The sequence below is a fragment of the Indicator indicator genome, chromosome 4 (genome assembly GCF_027791375.1).
Source record: "Indicator indicator isolate 239-I01 chromosome 4, UM_Iind_1.1, whole genome shotgun sequence".
In the NCBI taxonomy this organism is placed as follows: Eukaryota; Metazoa; Chordata; class Aves; order Piciformes; family Indicatoridae; genus Indicator; species Indicator indicator.
The window spans coordinates 24,245,738-24,258,836 of record NC_072013.1 but is presented as its reverse complement, the minus strand read 5'-3'; the positions used below and the strand labels follow the sequence as shown (position 1 = coordinate 24,258,836).

At 37.2% G+C, this 13,099-nt stretch overlaps 1 protein-coding gene across 4 annotated transcripts in view; it reads left to right on the top strand.

Annotated features, from left to right (window-relative positions):
- CDC42BPB (CDC42 binding protein kinase beta) overlaps positions 1 to 13,099 on the top strand; it is a 92,881-nt gene that overhangs the window by 64,753 nt on the left and 15,029 nt on the right. For 3 of the 4 annotated variants that reach the window (XM_054400400.1, XM_054400399.1, XM_054400398.1), the window contains exons 17-27: positions 87 to 211; positions 988 to 1,093; positions 2,703 to 2,851; positions 3,454 to 3,548; positions 3,640 to 3,719; positions 6,312 to 6,401; positions 6,843 to 6,917; positions 7,311 to 7,416; positions 9,796 to 9,932; positions 10,501 to 10,640; positions 11,951 to 12,032. In XM_054400400.1, the coding sequence (XP_054256375.1) occupies positions 87 to 211; positions 988 to 1,093; positions 2,703 to 2,851; positions 3,454 to 3,548; positions 3,640 to 3,719; positions 6,312 to 6,401; positions 6,843 to 6,917; positions 7,311 to 7,416; positions 9,796 to 9,932; positions 10,501 to 10,640; positions 11,951 to 12,032 (1,185 nt within the window). The remainder of the gene's footprint in view (positions 1 to 86; positions 212 to 987; positions 1,094 to 2,702; positions 2,852 to 3,453; positions 3,549 to 3,639; positions 3,720 to 6,311; positions 6,402 to 6,842; positions 6,918 to 7,310; positions 7,417 to 9,795; positions 9,933 to 10,500; positions 10,641 to 11,950; positions 12,033 to 13,099) is intronic. The other variant, XM_054400401.1, reaches the window with a different exon arrangement.

Sequence of the window (13,099 nt, the reverse complement as noted above, 5' to 3'; positions counted from 1 at the left end):
TTGTGTTTAGATTCCATAGGTGTGCAGACATGTACGTATGCAAAAAGTCTGAAACTGACATAACTGAAATTATTTTTTTGTTTCAGCTCTGCTCCTTTGTGGACAAATTAACAGCACAGAACAGACAACTAGAGGATGAACTCCAAGACCTAGCGGCAAAGAAGGAGTCTGTTGCTCACTGGGAAGCTCAGATTGCAGAAATTATTCAATGGTGTGTGCTGTTTAAAGATCCCAGATGGCCACTTTGGATTTTTGAAACAGTGATTGGCTTTTTTTGGTTTTTAATGTATAGCAAGGCCTTTTCTCTCTGTCTGAGATCAACTAAAGCATGGTACTTTTGAGTGCTGATAAACTCTTTCTTTTCTGCTTTCTAGTATTGCTGAATAGTAATGACAAGGGAAATTGTTAGGTGCTATTAAGTACAAAGGAGAGGGTTTTGCTCTCAGCTTGCTTCAGTCTCTTAAAGTGATCATTACATCACCCAATTTGGAATATTATGATATATTTATTCAGGAATATGATGATGATTTAAAAGATCTATGTACTAGATGAGCTCTTGCACTTAATTCATAGGTCAATTTTTCCCTCTGTTACTTGTTTTAGTAACAAGCTGTGTGCAAGTGTTTCCTGCACGGAAGACAAAAAGGCTTTGAAGGTAGCCCTTAAAAAATTGAGCAAGCAGTGTGTATGCAGATCATGATCTAAACAATAACAATGAATCTATGCAGAAGTCTTGCTGATGGCAAAAGGGAAACTTCGGTTTCCCTAGCAACTGCCACAATCAAGAGAATCAGATAAAAGAAAAATCTAAAGCAGACAATCTAAGATGTATACCTTTTTCTCTTGCTGAGAGAATTTTCCCTGTGCTGTCCATTTCTGTTATGTCCATAAATCCAGTGCAGACATTTATGATTATTTGGTGGTACAGTATTTAGTGCTGTGGGTGATGAAACTGTTAAGTAACAGGTTTTTGTAACTGTACAACAGGGTAAGTGATGAGAAGGATGCTCGTGGATATCTCCAAGCATTAGCTTCCAAGATGACAGAAGAACTAGAATCATTGAGAAGTTCCAGTCTGGGGTCACGAACACTGGTAAGAAAATAAAAAGGATTTGAAATGTCATAAGATTATCTAAGAAGCTACTTTTTAGTTTCAGCTGCCTGTCCATAATCAGAATTCTTTTCTGATAAATCCTCTGCTCTGCTTTCTAGTTTTTATCTATTGCTTGTGAAATCCATCTAGGTAATCTGATCAGAATTTGATAATTAGAGGAAGAGGTTGCGTCATCCTAATAGCTACCAGTACAAACTGCTTTAAACAGTACAGAGGAGAAAAGAAATAATAAACCATTATAGGGGAATACAGAAATGTATCTGACTACATTAGTTGCAAGTGAATAATTTTAATTGCTGTTACAGTGAGGGGAAAAAAAAGTAAATTCTCTTTTGCAAACAGTTATTAGTTGGTTGACGTTACAAACTAGTGACACACTGAGAGCACATAGCCTTATTTACATGCAAAACAATGGGACCTTATGCTGTCATTTTCCCTTACAGTAGTAACATGAATTAAAAAAAAAATCTGCAAAATGTAGGAGCTCTCACAAAGGAGTATGGTTTCAAAGATAAAAATGCTGGTTTGCCTTCACAGGTACTAACTACCTGTGTAAGGAAAAGGAGAACCATTTGTAGCTAAGCATGGAAGCCCATGTCCTTAGCAAAGCTAGTCAGCACAGTCTGCTATGCAGTCCATCTTCTGCAGCCTTCTATAGATCAAAAGTTACTCACCCCTTCCAAACCTATGAATGGGAGACAATAGGAGAAAGCTATGACTGCCTGTGTCATTCCCTGTCACATTTGCCTACATCATCGAGACAATTATAATATTGAGAGATGTGATGAGGAGAAAGATTGGGTGAAATGAAGTTGGCATTTTCCTTTTGGCTAATATCAGAATAAAAAACACTGTACTTGATATTGCAACTGTTTTTGTAACTTCAGCAGAGCCTGATCTAGGGCAGTTATGTCTCAACATAAAAAGTGCCTCTCTTTTTCATGGCTGTTACTTTGCAAGGTCATGTGTGACTAGACAGGTATTCATTAGGGGATATCACAAATGTAGTCCAGACTGAAAAATGCCTGGAAAAGCTCAGAATATTAGCTTCTGGAGGTAGCAGGGCAGAATTGCACAAATATTACATGTAATACTTAGCAAGCTTAAAAATTGTTTAGGCAAATATTCTAGGCACCTTGGGTATCTCGACACCCAGACTATTTTTTTTCATGGTTTTGCCACTTTCAGTATGTTTTAATTTGGTATGCTTTGCATTAAATATTGACACTTGTCTCATGTTCGTAAGTCAAATATGTCACTGTGCACATTTTATAAACTTTTTCTAGACTGAACAACAAAAACTTACCATTCTCAACGGGTCCTCTCAGTTTGACTTTCATGCTCAGTAATCCAGCATTTTGGTTTCAAGAGTATTGTATTAGTGGTTTAACAAATATAAAGATTGCATGTTACTGCTTTTCTGTGCAACAAAGTCTGATGATGGACTGGTTTCCCTGCAGCAGGTATACTGTCCGTAATTAATTAAAAGAGTGTTCTCTGAATCAGTGTGAAAACTAATTTGTCTTTGAACAAGAACAGAAATATCTTTAGACATTTAATATTAATATTCTGTAACTTACTGCAACAGGATCCACTTTGGAAAGTGCGACGCAGTCAAAAGTTGGATATGTCAGCAAGGCTGGAATTACAGTCTGCCCTTGATGCAGAAATCCGTGCCAAACAACTAGTACAAGAAGAGCTACGAAAAGTTAAAGATGCAAACATATCTTTTGAAAGGTAAAAAGGGCTTTGGTTCTGGTTTGGCTTTAGTGTCATGCTCTAAGCTGCTGACTATACTAGTAACAACTTCCTTAACGTAGTCCCTTGCACTGGGAATATTGGACTTTGCCAGAAAGATCCCGTTCTACAGATGGAACACTTCTTACGTAGTCAAATGAGAACTGTAAAAATGTTTTAAACATTTCATTGCTTTGAATAGCTTGATAGTAAGATGCAGACCTTGGGTACCTAAGGGGGGGTAGAAGAAAAGCTAATTCAGTACTTTTTCTTAGGCTAACTGGAGATTAGACATATTCTTGGGAATTAAGAGTCAAACTATTCTTAGAATAATTTTGTTTGGCAGATATCTACAGTGATTGCAGGAGTCTCAAGTACAGTTTTCACTGTCTAGTCTCAAATAACAAGGTGCCTATTCAAGGGCAAAATGAATCAGCCTTTAAAAAAACAACATTTTAAAAGTCAGCCACTGCTTCTTAAAAGGAAAGAAGCATTTTCCAAAACTCTTGAGAGGTAGGACCAGAAGTGAACAACCCTGTGCAGTGGCATTCCTGCTTTTGAGATATTTCAAATTGCATTTTGCTCACATTTTGTTGCTTTAGCAAATTAAAGGAATCAGAAGCAAAAAATAGGGAACTGTTGGAAGAGATGGAAGGTTTGAAGAAAAAACTGGAAGACAAATACAGAACAGATTCAGGTAATTAAAGTTACTGTGTTTTAACACCGTTCAAATACTATTTACAACGTTAACAGCCTTTTAGTTAAGCCTGTTCTGCTTTGTGTTTTAGGTCTCAAACTTCCAGACTTTCAAGATTCCATTTTTGAATATTTCAACACCTCTCCCCTTGCACGTGATTTAACTTTCAGAGTGAGTTATTACATAAAATAAGTATAAAAATGTGATCACTGAATTATAACTTTCATTGTATAAAAGCAGCAGTTAGGCACTAACATGGCATGTGTGGGTCTAGAATACTAGCCAAATTACTGTGACATGGAATTGGATATCCAGTAGATGTCAGATTGCTTGCGTTTTGTAGAGAAGCTGGCACCTTTGGGAAGTATTCACAGAAGTTCATGTTAATGATTTCCCATTCTAACTTCTTTGATCAGGTTGATCTCAAACATTTGGCTAAATAATATATATGCAGGGCTTTTTGGAAGGGCTAGCACAGCCTGTTACAAATAAGGGATTAAATGCTTCACAGTTGCAAGTTGCTAGCTAATACAAGGAAAAAATATTCACATAGTTCAAGGAGTGTTTAAACAGATATGTAAAATAGTTGGCTCCAGATCTTAATGGAGTGGTTACAGTGGAAGGAACTGGGAAGAGAATCAGAGGGCCCACAACTGTTGGTATAATAAGTTTGTCATGACACACCCTCTGATCCTTAGTAAACTAATCATACAAATCACAACTGTGAGTGGGTGTTTCGCTTTAAAAGGCTTGTACATTCCTGGAGGAAGCAGCTGTTAAATACAGTGTTGAATCCCATTTCCTTACTTCATGAATTCTTGATCCATCTGGGATTCCCTCTCTCAGCACCCCCCCACTCCAAATGCAATTTAGGATAAAAACAAGAATTTTAACTGGAAAGAATAATCTGTTATATTTACAGAGCTGAGTTAAAGGGGGTTTGGTTAAAACTTCAGAAATCTCTGTTTAGATTTTATATCTGAAATGTGTACTCTTTTGTTTTGTTTGTTTGTTTGGGGTTTTTTTAATATATTTTTTCCAAATTGTCACTGTTGCTCAAAAGAAAGCACATGGACATGCTGTGGTATTTGCATACACTTTGTGTATGTGCTGTCCCAGTAGCAAAATGTCCATGCTGGCTTTCTTGCCGGATCAACAAAATGTGCTGTACGGATGAGGTGAAGGGAAAAGAGAGAAACGTGGTATATGCTACTATCTAATTAATGATTTTTATCTACTGGCCTTGATATTTTAAAACATTGCATTGGAAATTAGCAGGTATACTCAAAACAGTAACATGTAGAATATCAAGCCCATAGGTAATGAAGTTTCCATTCAGCAGATCCAGCAATAAATACATAGTTGCTATAGCAGTGCTGGTGGCATTTTCTGATAAATTACATTAAAATCTGATACTCTTCTTAATGACTTCCAGTAGCAAGTTTGTTTCACATGCACTTATACAGATAGTCCACGTTACCTTCTTTGGGTTAATTTAGTTTTAATGAGTATCATTTGGCCATATAAAACATTTTATTTAGCTAGCCTGCTAATATGGTATCTGAAGTTTTCCTGTGGGTGATAAGTGATCGTTTTTATCCCTCATATCCATTACAACAAAGGATTCTGTTTCTTCTTCGTCTACATCTTCTCTGCTAGCCTTTTGGGAAGAAGTAAGTTTTTGCTAGTAGTTTTGTCTCCGTACTTTGTTGTGACCTATCATAGTAAAAATGACCTTCTAAAATTAGATATTTTGCTTCCTTAACTTCTCTATAACTTAATCCACTAAATAGAGCTAGCTTAGTTTTCTTTTCATTCCTGTTTACAGGCTTACTTTTTTATAATTTGGCGGTGTGGCTAAAGCTGAATCACACATAGCATTTTTTAAAGGTCATATTACATAATGATAAATTTGATCATAAAATGACCCAGCCCTACCAATCAATTACAAACAAAACAAAAAAGATATCTGAACATATGTAGTGAGCTAACTGAACTTGAGCCATCTTCCTGTCTAAACTGGCTGGGAAGTGAGTGATTCATTAGTTGTTGCCTTTGGTGCTAATTACATCATTTATGTGAAGTCTAATCTGATGTTTGTTAATCATGATTTTTATGATGTCCTTGGAGTACTGTAATATAGACAGTATCCTGCTTCCACACCCAGCTTCTTTAGCTCTGAAATTGTAGCATACTTCCCCCTTGTGCTGACAATTAGTAGTTGCTAATTTAAGTGTGATATCAATCGAGGGCTTGTAGTGGATGCTAAGTCTTAAATTTTAGTCAAATATAAGACAACATGATTAAGTGGACATGATTCTTTTAATGACAGAGGCCAGCCATTTTTCAACAACTTTTTAAATAGTACTACTTTAAGAATTTTTCTTGTGGCAGAATTGCTGGCTTGTGTGCTAGAAAATTCTTAGTGTAGTAAGCTACCATGAGAAATAAGCTGGTTTATGGATGATTGGCAAGCTTCTCAAACATCATTCCATACCTGCATGCATGAGATTATACATGGCCTTGCTGGCAGAAGAAAGCTGTTGCAGCATTTGTGCTCCCTACCATGAGGTTTTGCATTTTAATATTTCCAGGTTTATAGCTTTTTCATCAGGGAGCAGGGTTTGTTTAGAAGAGGATTTTTACATGTGTGTGTACTGCATATAAAAATCAGCAGTGTTTTTTGTTTCCATTTTGTGGATGTGAGAATGCTTCATCAGACCTGTGGTATCTGATGTAACATGTTTGCTTTCACTTTTGCAGACCAGTTCCATTAGTGAGCAGGAAACGCAGGGTCCCAAGTCAGAAGTTTCACCATCTACTTCAGTTGTAACTGCAGAGCAGCCGCAAGAAGTAAGAAAGTTGTTGGTTTACCCTGTAGTGTAATTGAGTAGAAAGTCTCTCTGTCTTGTTCATGATAAATACATATGGCAACATTCATTGTGAAGACACAGGATTGAATGTTGCTTATTTGCAATATGTCAGTGTTAATTGCACCTGTTTTGAGGACAGTTGCATATGAAACCTTTTGCTGGCTCTGTGTATGTCAATGTACCATCATTTTCATATGTTGTCTGTATGGCTGCTTGTTTCTTAGTGTGCAGGCTTTCCTGTGAGCACTTCAAAACACAATCTGTTTCTGTTAAATCAGAATGGCAATGTTTATGACAATTAAATTTTTTATGATTTTCAAAAAGAAAAAAATAAATCAGAAAACAGTAAGCTTTGCCACTCCAATCTTGAAACAAATTCTTGAAGCCTTATTTTGCTCAATTACAGTTTTTTGTGATTCAGGAACCAATTCGGCTTCAGAGGATGCCTGCTGCTCCTTCCCCCACCATTCAATCCATTTCTCTAGCTGTACCAAAGGTAGGGGGACTGTGCTAACATTATTATTGAGAACAAAGGAAAAAATGCCATTTATAAGTTAGCCCTCCATGTTTGTTCTTGTCCTGTTTGGGCTTGTCATGTGTGTTAGCTCTGTGTTTTTAATCAGGTGTTTCCTAATGCAAGTTGCTGGGCTTTGGTTTGTCAGAAGGGATGACAAAAAACAGTTGGTTGTAGGTTTGGGTTTGAGTGTTTTATGCAGTTGGAAATAAAACTGTTACTGTTGTGTTGCAGCACCTTCTACAAGCTGCAGTTACTTAGCAGAAGCCTGGGTTTCATAATGTACTCTCTGATATACTAGAGGGCGGTGAAGGAAGGTGTTTGCATAAATACAGAAAGTGAAAAGTTATTTTTTGTCCTAAATGTATCTTTCAGCCTAAAGCTCACCAGCTCAATATCAAGTCATTCACAAGCCCTACTCAGTGTAGCCATTGCACCTCTCTTATGGTGGGATTAGTTCGACAAGGTTATGCCTGTGATGGTGAGTCAGTTAAATTTTTTACTTTTTCAGCAAATGTCTGAAAAAATCATCCCCAAACACTAATGTATCTCAAGGCAACCATTTCTTGGGGGGGAATGGAAGGGAAAAGTGGCTGCAACAGAACAGTTCTTTTTTTTCTTTTTTTTTTTTTTCCATACTTGTCAGACTTCTAAAGTCAAAGAATTAATATTGGCCCTCATGGTTCCTTTTCATATTACTAATCAGTTCTGTTACCACTAGTGCTATTACAGTGTGAGTTGGCAGAGGCAAGGAAGGCAGCACTGTTTTCTGTCTCTGTAGTAAAGACTACAGGAATGTTCTGGTACTATGAATCTCAGTCTGTCTAATTTGTTCTATCCTGATCATAAATCCAATATGTTGGGAGGACCATTTGCTAGGTTTTTTGGCCTGTGGCCTGTCTTGCTGTCCATTAGCTAGATTTCAAATGCATTCTCTGGAGTACATCTCACTATTGAATTCCGTGTTTGAGTATGTGGAGGCAGGGTTTTTTCCAAATACTTACCCATCTCTTGATTAGACACCTGAACTCAGGAAGCTGTTGAAGACACAGCAGTATAAATAATCTTAATGTATTTCTGTTCCCAGCTTAGTTCTTGCTTGTGACACTTTCTCTGCTAGCAACTTCAGTATCATATTCAGATTGCCTCATCTGCCCTTCAGGGCTTTTTCCTGGCAAATCTGCTGGTGGGGATTTTTCCCCAGGAGCACCTACTGCCAGCACTTGCCTTTTGTCTCCTGTTGCTGACAGTTCTGAGCTCTTGTTATACATCTCTTTCTGCAAGTTTGAAATGATCTTTTTCCCTTAGCATAGCTATCAACTTTGCTCTTTTTTTTCTTGTATATTTTGATTAGGCTCCGAATCATTATTTTTCCAGTTTGCCTTTTCTGCTCCAGATCTTGATAGCTACAGAAAAAAATTAGAATCACATTGAGATGAAAATAAAGATGACTCCAGCAGAACAAAACTTTGCCACGTTCCACTCCCAATCGCTTGCTTTTCCCAATCCCTCTTCTTTTAATGCTGGAGACTATGGTAAAATACAACTGCACTTCCAGAGGCCTGTGGAACTGGCTTTTCCCTATTTTGCAACTGATGTTCCTTGATATGCACAGTCTCAAAAAATTGTGGTATCTCCTTAAAGAGCTGATGAATTTATTAACCAGTCTTGTGTACCTACAGTACTTTGCATGCATAGCTTTTTTTTTTGGTAACCCCTGTCCTTCTGGGAGCAGATGTTAGCTCAAAGAATGATCCAAGCAGCCTGCTCTGGGCTGAGGAGGAGGTTTGTAGCCCAGTGTTTGGCTGTAGCAGAAGGTGGCTGTTCCAGCTTTTCTGGAATTCTTTGACCCTTTGTAATTATGGAACTAGATGTGCACAGGGTGTTTGCCAGATTTCACTTCTGAGAATATGGTTAGGAGGCAGCACAGGGTATATCAGTGCTGTGCCATTCTCTCACTGCCCTCCCAAACCTTTTACTAATAGAAACAGGGTAGCTGGGACAAACTATGCAACATCTCTGTGGGAAGATCTGCACCATAAACTGTGGGTTGGATGCCTCGATATATATATAGCTTGTTAATTCAGTCTGCAGACCTTGTAGTCAGTTGCATGTGAAGAGGCATGTATTCTGAGGTTTTTATCTGTAGTGCTTCTGTGTGAAGTGCTCTACAGACAAAAGACCTAGAGACTTCTGTCCGTTGCTGGTGCAGCACACAGTGGTACATGCTGGTACACAGTAAGAAAGGATGCAACTATTAGTATAGGTGTTTACTCTTTATTTCAACTCTCACATAGATATATATCTATAGATATGTATTTATATGTCATTCGTATCACACAGTGTTTCAGTCCTTGTCATCTAGTTTCTACTTTATTATGCTTTCAAGTCTATTGTCTTTGTTTAATAGCTTAACTCTTTCTCATTTTTTTTTGTTCCAGTTTTGTTTTATTTTGTCTTTGCAGTATTCTTGCATTAGATTATCTTGTCTCCTGTCATTGCCCTGTAATTTTTCTCTCCTTTATTAATACTTTTTTGTGACTGGATTAGTCACTGTTTAACACCAGTGAAGCTGATCTTTGTCCTTCTGGAAAATGCTTTCATAAGTTGCCTGGAAATGTGTACTCAGTTCTTGCCTTTTATGTAAGTAATAGGCTTAAAAGAGAAAAATAAAAGCACTTTGGAGAGTTCCATACAATATCTATATCATACTATATCAGTCCTTTACCATAGTGGGCTATGGCAATATTTGACTGCCACTTTCAGTGTGATTAATTTGCAGAGAGTTAAGGATAGACTGCATTGATCTCCTGTTATGCCTGACACACATTTCACTGTGAATTTTCTCTTTTGTGCTTAGTGTGTTCATTTGCATGCCATGTTTCCTGCAAGGATAGCGCACCTCAGGTCTGCCCCATACCTCCTGAGCAAGCCAAAAGGCCTCTTGGAGTAGATGTGCAAAGAGGAATAGGAACTGCCTATAAAGGTTATGTTAAGGTAATAGTCTTTTGTTCTTGGACAAGAGAAGAACACTAAGCTCCACTTGTAGCTATGCATGTTGGAACCTCTGGGCATGTTTAAACAGATCTCCTAAATTGTGCTAAAGCTTTAAGGCTTTGTTTGCCATCTGTGTAACTTATTCAATCTCCTTTGCTTTAGATGTGGGAGTAACAGTTGGTTTTACTACAAGAGCTAAAGCATAGTAGATTTAGTAGCAGGAGGGCTTAAAAAAAAAAAGGCATGCTTTGAGGAAGAATTTCTGTTGTTGTTGTAAGCGTAATATAAAGCTTAACTGTCCTATCACTTTGGTATTTGCAGAATATACAAGCCCCATTATATGTCATAAAACTGCCTAATATATTTATTAAACTGTAACAGGGAATGGTTGAACTTAAGGGAGAAAAAATGATTGCTTGATTACTTGACATTTTTCACTCCGTTTTGAAGGGCAAGGAGAACATGTTCTAATTCCATTGATCTAAGTATAAGCTTTTCTAAATGTCCCTGCTTTCTATGTCTACTACATGTGCTTACATTTAATAAGCAATCAGTTATTTATACACAGGTCCCAAAGCCTACAGGAGTTAAGAAAGGGTGGCAGAGGGCTTATGCAGTTGTCTGTGACTGTAAACTCTTCTTATATGATGTGCCTGAGGGAAGATCTACCCAGCCTGGAGTTGTTGCAAGTCAAGTCTTGGATCTCAGGTTTGTATTTCTATGACAGAGTAGAAATCCTCTCCTAACAGGAATATAATTATTTATAGTGCACAAGAAACTTTCAAGATCTTGAGACCTCTGGCCAGGGATAACCTGTGTGTCCTGTATATAGACCACTGCTAAGTTTAGGCTGCATGAGTTGGCTCAACAAGAAGTCCCTTAAGTGACTTTAGTCACTTACAATCATTAGTGTTTACAGTATTACCATGCCTTTTCCTAGAATTTCATATGCACACGTACAAAACAAATAAACTTTGGTAGATTGTTTTCTTTTTTCTTTTTTCCCTGCACTCAGACCTCAGCACTGAGTCACAGATCATCCCACAGTCAGTAGTTTCAGGAACGTTAGAAAAAATGAAGTAGTTTTCCTAAAGCATTCACAGTACAAATGGACTCTTCATCTCATGGAAGTTACTTTATTCATGATGAACCATCTGAACCACTGAATGCTGTCTACAAAAGATCTGAGACTTACATTGATCAGAGTAACCAAGAAGGTTTTTTAACTTGAATTTATGGAAATACTGAGAAAGTGTTAATACCTTTTAAGGTTACAGCACGTTCTATCTCTGTTGAAGATAAAGTTTGCATTCGCAAGCACCTTGATTTATGTTTTTTCCAGACAGTGGTACCATGGGGTTGCACCAGTACTGCTGTTGTATTCTCATGTTTATTCTGAGAACCATCAGTGTCAGCTCTGTCTGACATGCTGGCAGCGGAAGCAGAAGCACGAAAGTATTGCAGATAACAGCCTTCACATCAGTACATGGCTTGAAGCAACTCAAACAAATGTTATACAGACTGTCCCATGCTTTATCTGCTTATTTGAGCTGCCTCTTTGAGTCTGTTTTCTGAGGATTCTTATAGATGTTTTGGTAGGCTTTAACCACCACAGCTATGAATTGTAACATGGGCAAGTTTCAGGTGTTAGTGTCATCTTTACACTGAAATTGGCGATAGCAATCAACTTGGTCAAATTCAGCTTAAAAAGGCTTGTGTAGACAAACCCTCTGGGGTGGAGCACTCTGAAATGCAAAAGTTATTCTGATGTCTGTTTATTTTACTGTAATAGAGAATAAAATCTAGCTGTTTTGAAAACCCTTATTTGAATCCCACAAACTATAATTGTGTTTCCAAGAGCTTTTTATGTGATTTTTCTTTTTTTTCCAAAGCATTTGTGACCTCTGTGTGGGGATGAAAGATTGCAGCCTATTGAAACAGTTGTGATATCAATTAGATTTTGCTGAATAGCATTGGTGTGTCCATATGTGTGATTCTCTTGCTCTCTTTCTCACTAGAGATGAAGATTTTTGTGTGAGTTCTGTCCTAGCGTCGGACGTTATACACGCAACTCGTAAAGACATCCCTTGTATATTCAGGGTATGGCTACAAATTCACTTTTACAGAAAATGCCAGTTAAATACCAGTGTTTTGCTTTGATAGTGAAGTATGTTATCCCTATTTAATGTTTATTAAGTTACGCAAAAGTATAGGAAAGAGCAACACAGTACTCCTTTTATAACAGAATTGTAAAGAGCAAAGTTCTGCTTATTTTGCTTCTTCCTGGTATACAAAGTTTGTCCTTTTTATTATTGATTACAATTCAGTATGTTTTTGTCTTCTCTTCCACTGGCATTACCAGGTCCTGTTTTTTCTTTCTTGGCTTTGGAGGAGTCTTGCTTTAGGAACTGATGCTGTGACAGTGTAGGCTGAAGTTGGGTTATGATCACTGATTCTAGTTTGCTGTGTATTGTCCTTTATAAAAAGATTAATTTCATTTAGCTTCCTTCATTTCGTATTTAAGTATTGCAGAAAACAAACAAACAAACAAAATTTTAATTAGCTTAATTATAATATTCTCTTTGATGTATGTTCTGTCTGAATGCTGTATTTAGTTTTTAACAAGAGGAACTTCTTTCCTAAGATTTATGTGAATTACATTTAATCTGGAATTTTAAAATACAGACAAGTGCATTAGTATTCCATATATATAATCCCTTGCATTTGAATACAGAATCTTACTGTTTTCAGCATCTCTGATCCGTAGTTATTTAGAATCAAGTCAATAAAACACGGAAGCCAAACATGGAGCTGACAGTCACAAGCAATCCAAAGCATTTAATCCTTTCATTTACTTGGGAAATGTCTTGGCTATTTGAATGCCTCTGTGGCTTTGCTTTTCTGGGTTTTTTTTATTTGTACAAATATTTCCTGCAGTGGATTTTCATCCTATGGTTTATTACTACTTTTACCTTAATTTTCATCTTGTTTCTGAACATTTTGGTTTTTTTTTAATTCCATCTCCTGCTCTTCTCTCAATTTAGCAAATGTGGGATACTATGGGAAAGGGCTTCTAAAGAAAGAAAATGAGCTGCTGGTTGATTTGTTTAACAACAAGTCCTGACTTGCTGCTCTAATTTCTGCTTGTAGTTTTTAACTGGAAGGGT